Raw genomic sequence first — 8,028 nt, 5'->3', positions numbered from 1 at the left:
TGGAGGACAGTCAAGGACACTTTCCCCCGTCCCTTCTTCCTTCCAAAACAGTGTTCTTTTGCTAAGAACTATTTCTTCGCCACTTGAAAGGCATTTGTGTGTGTGTGTGTGTGTGTGTGTGTGTGTGTGTGTTTGGGGGGGAGTGGGTTGTTTAATGACAGCCCTGGGTGGGTGAACTATATTGTGCAGGGGAAGTCAAGGGGTTCTGGGCTGAGACTCAGAGGAAGTCAACTGTGGGTCTTAGACCCTTAGGAGTGGAGAAATCTCAAGAGAGACTCAAGTGCCGAACCTTGGTCTTCTCACCTGGGAAATGAGAAGATAGAGGCCGGCCCTGCAGTCCTCACTGGGGAGAAGAGAGGTAACCTAGGTGAAAGTGCCTTACTAAAATAATAATATTAATAATAACAGTAACACTCGGGAGGAATTAGCACTCGTGGAAGGGGGTGACGTCATTCAGATCCGGACTCTGCCCATCGGACACTCTCAGGCATCACCTTGTATAGGGCTCTAAGACCTCTCCACTGAGCCGCCACAGGGCATTCGCTGCTGTTTTTAGAAAGAGGAAAAGTCTCTTGATTTTTCCCTCTTTTCATAAAGAATGACCTAAGGACCCTGACTGAGCAGGAAATCGCAGGGTCCCCAGAGACAAACCATTCCCTGGCCCCCGGTTTCAGATAAAGCACCTTCTTGCCATGTTTCCCTGTATGCCCAGTGACGGTGCAGTGGCCTCTTTTCTGGGGCAGCCCAAGATTCTGCAGCAGGAACTCCCACAGTCAGAATGAGAATCCATACATCTCGATTTCTAATGAGCTGTAAGAGATTCAAACCATAGACAGAAATCCCAAACAGATACCACCAACTTAACAAACTACAATCATTCTTCTTACTGAACTGAAACTAACCACTGCCGCCACCACCACCAGTGGTGTGTATCTGAAATCCAAGTAGACATTCTCTAAAGCCATCAACCATCAACTTAGGTGTTCCATCAACTCTAAATGGTCTCCCCTCATCTTGAGTGATGGGGTTGCTACATGGCTGGTTCCACCCTGCCGTTCAAGTCTAGTCCAGGAAGAGACACAAGGAGAGTTTTCAAGGCCAGCTCCCCACTGCTCAAGACTCTGAGTCTCTGTTGGGTGGGATCCCCCAGGGAAGGCTTCTCGAGTGTCTAAGAATAATAAATAAATATGATAACCTGTCGGGCTGCCCCGGGAACCCACTTAGCCCCATGAGAACAACAGAGAACCACACAGTGGAGACACACATCTGGCCTCACTAGGTCTCTCCCCCAAGTTCCCCAAGGTCTCAGAAACCACACGTGGGTGTTTGGCCCCATGCTCCTGACAAACAACCAGCTCGTGGCCATAGTAGACATGACTCACGTAGTAACTGACACTATCTTATCTGTGCCTACCATTGATAGGCTCTCTGAGGTTCATCTGCATTATTTTCCTTGACTCCTTTGGCTCTGGACCATCTGAACACTGGAGGCCAGTGTAATGTTCTAGAACACCCAGAAACCACACTTGGATTATCCAGAGTAAAAACTAACAGTGAAGGTTTCTGTTCATAATCCCCCAAAGCATCTATCCATGGACTTCATTTTAGGAACAAATAAATCCACGCTTCCAGGCCACGGGTCGACACCAGAGCACTGACTGGAGTGTCCAAGAATGGGAAGACCTGTGCACTTCCACCAGACTCAGCTGGGGCCTTTATTTCTTCTGTAGCCCAAAATATAAGCAAAGTTGGTAAGAAATTCTGTCAGATCCATGGACATTAGCTTGGAAGGACTCCCCAAGTAGGTAAGATTTCCCCCCAGAACAAAAAGCGTTCCCTTCTCTCTTCCTCTCCCTTGAGGCTCACCGACCCTCCAAGCTCACAGCCCCCAGGCCAGATAAACAGAAGGTAAATCAAAACCAGTAAATCATTTGTAACTGGAAAGAGAGAAAAAGGAGGTGGGAAAGACATCTTCCAGGAGAGGAATCCCAAGACAGCGTCCGAGCTAGGAGTGAGGCAGATGCCTTTGACCTGGACGTTGGCACAGTGGGGTTCCTCCTCCTTGGGACCAGGTTCAGATGGCCAGCCAGTGTTGCAACTGCAGAGAGAGATGGTGAGCCCTTCATGAGAGGGCCAAGGGCAGACAGGGACCAAGAGGGGCCAGGGGCAGTGAGAAACAGGGAGGAGACAGAAAGAAAAGCCCCTCCCTCATAGACCTGAGAACATGTAGGTTGATCCCCTAATTGTCACTGAGGCCCAGAAAGGGCAAAGGAGCCTTCCCAAAGACACACAGCATGTGTGAAACAGGGTTCACCCAGAGTCTCCCCATTCTCCAACCCTGACATTTTCTAAGGTGGAGGGTGCTACTTCAGGTTACTCCCTGCAGGTCTTTCTTCAAGGTAAGAAATTCTCACCCCAGTTTGGTGACTGTCCATGGTGACAATCTTAGAGGCAGAACAGAGCTGCAGGGAAGTTTGAGCATTTGGCATCCCCGGACCAAAGGACAGAGGGGCAGGCAGAAATGGAGAGAAGACAGAGGACAGACCTCTCTTGCCCTGACCCCTGACCTCTGACCACACCTCCTGGCTACAGCCCAAGCTGCTCTGCGTTTCCTAGCTGAGTGGTCCTTCCCTGGGTGAGCCCATCTCCGTGGTCCCCACCCAGTGGTGCAGGCTGCATCTACCTGGAACTGCCTGACGTCCCTCTGGGCCACCAGGTGCTGCTCATTCTCCGGCGTGATGCCATAGGCCAGTCTCTGTGGGAGGATAGAGAAAGAGAGTGGCCTCACCTCAGCCCAGCTGACACCCCCGGGTGAAGACCACCTGCTATATGGCCCTGAAGCCCACACGGACAGCATGGGAGGTTTGTACTAGAGACCCCCTCCCTTGTTTGCAGAACCAGAGCTTACCGAGGGCTGTTCATCCAGCAAGACCTTACCATGGTCAGACCCTGGGCTTAGACTCAAGGGTCCCACATGGTCTCAGCTCTGGGGGAGCTTACAGTCCAAGGAAGGGACAGGCCTTGCATACACAGTCTCACAGGCCATTGGAAATAAGATGGGGGCAAGGGCTGAGTGAGAGCATAGAGGGAGCACCTGGCCCTGCAGGAACCAGCGAAGGCCTCCCAAGAGTAGACCCATGTGGGACTCAGGACATGTGTCTGAATCGGTGTCTGGGAGGAGCTTACTGCACATTGATGCTCCTGGTGACCCCGGACAGAGGTTCTCACGTTCCTTTTCATGAACAGGAAACAGATCACCAAGAATGAGGTAGGGATGTCCAGACACAGCCCGGGCTGGGACCCTCTTCCCTAAGACCCTGCACGGCTCCCTCCCTTACTCCTCATGGGTCTCTGTCCCCTCATTAGGACATGGGCTCCCCTGGGCAGGAACTTTTGTCTAGTGCTCAGGAACTGCCTGGTGCACCCTAGAGTCTCAATAACTACCTGCCAAGAGGGTGAGTAAAGAAATGAAGAAATAACATCTGAATTTAGTTTTTTGTGTTTCCAAGTGAGGATTTTGGGAAAAGGCTATTGCCATTAGTTTATAAAAGAAGGGGTATTTTAAAAGCCAAATACTAAAAAAAGACAATTTCAGAATAAAAGACACTGTGTGTGTGTACACACACACACACACACACACATATATATATATACACACATATATATATATACACATATATATATATATATACACATATATAAGTTCATATATTGTGGGAGCCAGCATGAACCATGGTGATTATAGTGCTGAATTCCCACATGGCAGACTGCAGTTCGAGTCCTGGACACAGTGGCTTGAAAACACTACTGCGTGTGTGCGCCTGCCCAAAATCCTGAGAGGGAGGATGGAGACGGGGTTGGGCATGGCTGTCTGTGCTGAGGGTGCTTTCTCACGTCCCCTTTCTCTGTCTTTCTCTAGCTAGTGTGCGTGCCCTATGGCAAAAACCCAAAAATAAATAAATAAACTTTTTTTGAAATTTTGGAAAAAAATGTATATTATGAAAAACTATGCAGGGTGTTAAACATCTTCACTAAAGCAAACCCATACTTGTGTTCTTTTCTATTAACTTTTAAAGTCCCCTCATATATGTGTGTGTATAAACATTTACATGTGTGTATATGTGTGCATAGATTTACATGTACCTACACACATATAAATATACATTGGTACCATCTACATACATGCATAAATATGTGTATATATGTGTATCTATTGTATAAACATTTATACATGTTCATGCCTATACATGCACAAATACATATATATGAGTGTATACATGGGCCACATAGACATACATGTATGTGAATAAATCTTTACGTATGTATATAAACATATTTTTATATGTGCATGCATGCACAAATATTTACAAGTGCAAATATATACAGATATTTATATGTACAGATACTTAAATTCACACATATGTACATGCATGTGTGTTTATATATGTAGATCTATATAAAGCATACTTAATTTCACACATATATACATGCATGCATGTGTATATATATGTGTATCTATATAAAGCATACATGTAAAAGAAGAAAATATATTTCTGAAATCTGATTTGGGCTTCCTAGATCATCAGGTTCTGGAAAGAGGCAGGTAAAAATGAAGACCCCATCACAAGGGACTTTGGTAAAGAGAGTTATGACATCTGGGGACTCAACGAACCTCAGAAAAGGATGCACGAGTGGGTCCATTAGGGCAGTCTGGTGAACTCTGAGGACAGAGCCTCGTCTCCCACACGGGTGACAATGGGGACAGCAGGGACCAGGTACTGGACACCTTTGGGCCAGGCACAGCGTCAGCGCCCCGTCCCCTTTCCTTTCCAGGTGCACAGCGTCGTCCTCGGGTTTCAGTGTGGAAACCGAGGCTTGAGGGGTAAATAGCTGCTCAGAGGGGTCTGTCTGCCCCTTGTGTCTGTCCTCTGTCTCAGCTCTCTCACCCCACAGGAAGGGCCCAGGAGGCTGCATCCCTTCCTGCCCCGGGCAGGCCCACAGCTCACCTCCCGCAGGGAGCCCGGCGTGCTGAGGAGCTTGTAGACGACGTAGGCAGGAACCAGGACCATGGAGGAGAGGGCGATGCCCCACCCGACCCAGTTGGCCCAGGGCGGGAAGATGTAGTCGTCGTAGGTGAGTGGCTTGAAGTTGATGATGCTCACCACCACCACGAACTGGGGGCCGAGGGCAGCAGAGGCAGGACCGAGGGCAGGGTGGAGAAAAGACAGAGAGAGAGAGAGAGACAGAGAGACAGGGAGACAGAGAGAAGGAAGGGAGAGGAGGTGGGAGAAAGGGAGCTCAGCAAGAAAGAGAGAAACGAGGGGTGAGACGGAGTATGGGAAAACGGGAGGATAACGAAGAGGGAAGGAGGAAAAATGCACGAAGCAGATGAGGACGAGGAGGAAGGGCAACAGGGAGCAAGAACAGGAGAGGGAGAACCAAAAGGTGACTTTGGAGCTGACTGGACAGTCCCCCGGGGACCTAGCCCCAGCTCGCTACCCCTGAGGCGGGAGACCCCCATGCTATCAACGCAGCTGAGCACTGCAAGTGTCCTGCCTGCATGATCAGACCTCCGGGTCCCAGGGCCTCCTCCCCTGGAGCAAATATGTCTGCCCCAGCCTCCCCCTGGCCCCTCCCCGCCACCAGGCTCCCCATCCACAGGCTACACACCAGGAGGAAGGCAGGGCTGACGAACTTCCAGCACAGTCTCCAGTACAGGCCTGGCTTGAAGCCCATCATCTGCTGGATGTCGTTGCTGAACCTGTCCACACCTGCACACACAGGCAGGCCCATGGCAGCAGCCTCCACTCACGGGCAGGGCCAGGCCCTGCAGAGCCTTCTGGGAGGTTCTGGCCCAGGTAGACAGCAGGGCAGTGGGGCAAGATCCTGATACCCTGAGACCTAGGAGCCCTAGGGTGGAACTGCTGCTGCAGAACAGGGACAGGACAAGCTCCAGGACACTACCCTCTTCTAAGTGCCACCCCAGCTTATTTGTCAGAGGAAACCCAGGGCTCAGACAGGGGAGGGGACTTGGCCAGGTTACAGAGCCAGGTGGGCCTCACTCCAAAACTCTCTTTCCTCTTACTCCTTCCTTGAAAATCGCAACGACTGTAAACACAGTGTGTTCCCTAACTTCAACCTGATAGAGAGCTCAGACATTGCCAGCGTCATCCTGAGTGGGAGAAGAGAGTGAGAACAGGGCTAATGCTCTGAGGTGACACTTGGGGGGAAATGCACAATTACAACACACTTGACGGTGTGTAAAATAGTCTCAGTTGTTTTCTAGAGTATTCTAGAGTATGGTGCCAGATCAAATCCAGGCCACCTAAGTAAGTTCGAGTTTTAGACAGATAATGAAAAAAGTGTTAGTATAAGTATATCCCATGCAATACTGGGGACATACTTATGCTAAAAAACAATTATTCATTGTTTACCTGAAGATCAGGTTTGCCCGGGCATCCGGTTTTGTTTGCTCTATCTGGCAGCCCCACTCTAGAGCGAGGTCAGCACTTCCTGTACGTTCTTCTTTTGAAGCTGACACTAGATGCCTTTGGGGGTCTTTGCAGCCTCCTGTTAACGTGAGTTCATCAAGGGCCATCTCTGGGATGCTGTGGTAATGCACTGCTCAAGATAAGCCCCATCCCACGTGGCGCCCGTGTTTCAAATCCCCACACACCAGCACACGTGAAAGTGCCCAAGATCTGACACGCTGGTAAGCTGGCGGAGCGGACGGTGCTGTGACCAGACCCGATGGAGGGTGCTCCTTTCTCTCCCCCACATACACATACCCACACACTTTCTATCATGAAGAAAGGAAAGAAAAAAAATTTTAAAGGTGAAATTTATCCCAATTTTTTTAAAATAAAAAAATGAGTTTAGGGGCCAGTAGGTGGCATGGTGGTTAAGGCACTGGACTCCCCCATGGTCAACTGTGGTGTGAGTCCTGGACCTGGCAGCTTGAAACCACTTTGGGCACATGTGTGTGCATGCCCAAAATCCCAAGAGGAGAATGGAGGAGAAGGGATTGCAGTATGGCCATCCCCCCTGGGGGTGGGGGCGGTGATTTCTTGCTTTCTGTTTCTCTGGTGAGCACATGTGCCCTATAGTAAAAATCTCTCAAAAAAACCAAACACACAAAAATAAGTTTATCTAAAGAAGAACTGAGGGTTGGGAGACTTATTTCCAATCAATGACTTGCTCGAGTCTAGAATTTCAGGTTGCCGCCTTGGAAATGGAAAACCCCTTTGTGTCTCCAGGTAAAAGGGCTCCAGGAGCCCTGGGTGCAGAGGCTTTCCCACACACGTACCATAAAACCAGGAAACTCCGATGGCTTCCATGAGCACAGCGAACAGGATGGAGGTGCCTGCCGCAAAGGTGTCCAGGAGGGTCAGCACGTAAATCCCACCCTGCAGCATGGAGAGAACAGGCCTGAGGCCATCTGCTAGACATGTCCACCAAAATTCACCCGTCCCCTGTGCACGGGCTCAGAACCTGCTTGAGAATGTGGGTCACAGGGTCGAGGTGCAATGGTACTGACGTTCCATCTTGCATCCCAACCAAGGCCTTCGGGAGTCACTGGGTATAAGGGTAGGTGTCTCACCTAGCAGAGTGATGTGGGTTTCAAAGGGGCTTTTGCTGCCCCTCAAAAATCAACCAGCAACTACCAGGGGTGTCTGGAAATCCTCACACTTGGAAGTTGGGAGAGACACCAGGATCAAACCACAGGGGATTGGACCACGGGGTTGAGGACGGTGGTCTGCCGTGGTTCTCCTGAACTCAGTCCGCTCCCCTCATCCGCTCCGAAACTTGGAATGTCTGCTGTATTGAACCACATCCCCAGAAGCTCCAGCTGACCCAGGGATCAGTCACTCCTCACCTTGGTTATGCAAAACAGGGCCAGAAGGAAGGTGCCAAAGGTGACGCCAAAAGTGAAGAGCTTCCGGTGTCGCTTCAGGACCTGGAAGTCATCAGCCAGGCCCGTGATGACAGCCTCCATGCCTCCCATCTAAGGGAACCAGGAGGGGGGAA

At 50.1% G+C, this 8,028-nt stretch overlaps 1 protein-coding gene across 1 annotated transcript in view; it reads right to left on the bottom strand.

Moving 5' to 3' along the window:
• Positions 1-1,619: 1,619 nt before the first annotated feature.
• The window catches only part of SLC6A2 (solute carrier family 6 member 2), a 47,573-nt gene continuing 41,164 nt past the window's right edge, over positions 1,620-8,028 (bottom strand). Inside the window, exons 9-14 of the mRNA XM_006148383.2 lie at positions 7,877-8,005; positions 7,307-7,406; positions 5,671-5,771; positions 5,007-5,174; positions 2,684-2,755; positions 1,620-2,098 (exon numbers count right to left, since the gene is read on the bottom strand). Of these exons, the coding sequence (XP_006148445.1) occupies positions 2,075-2,098; positions 2,684-2,755; positions 5,007-5,174; positions 5,671-5,771; positions 7,307-7,406; positions 7,877-8,005 (594 nt within the window). The 3' untranslated portion in view covers positions 1,620-2,074. The remainder of the gene's footprint in view (positions 2,099-2,683; positions 2,756-5,006; positions 5,175-5,670; positions 5,772-7,306; positions 7,407-7,876; positions 8,006-8,028) is intronic.

This window comes from Tupaia chinensis, unplaced genomic scaffold, assembly GCF_000334495.1.
Source record: "Tupaia chinensis unplaced genomic scaffold, TupChi_1.0 Scaffold000235_1, whole genome shotgun sequence".
NCBI lineage: Eukaryota > Metazoa > Chordata > Mammalia > Scandentia > Tupaiidae > Tupaia > Tupaia belangeri.
Note: the sequence above shows the minus strand (reverse complement) of the source record. Positions and strands in the feature narration are given on the sequence as shown.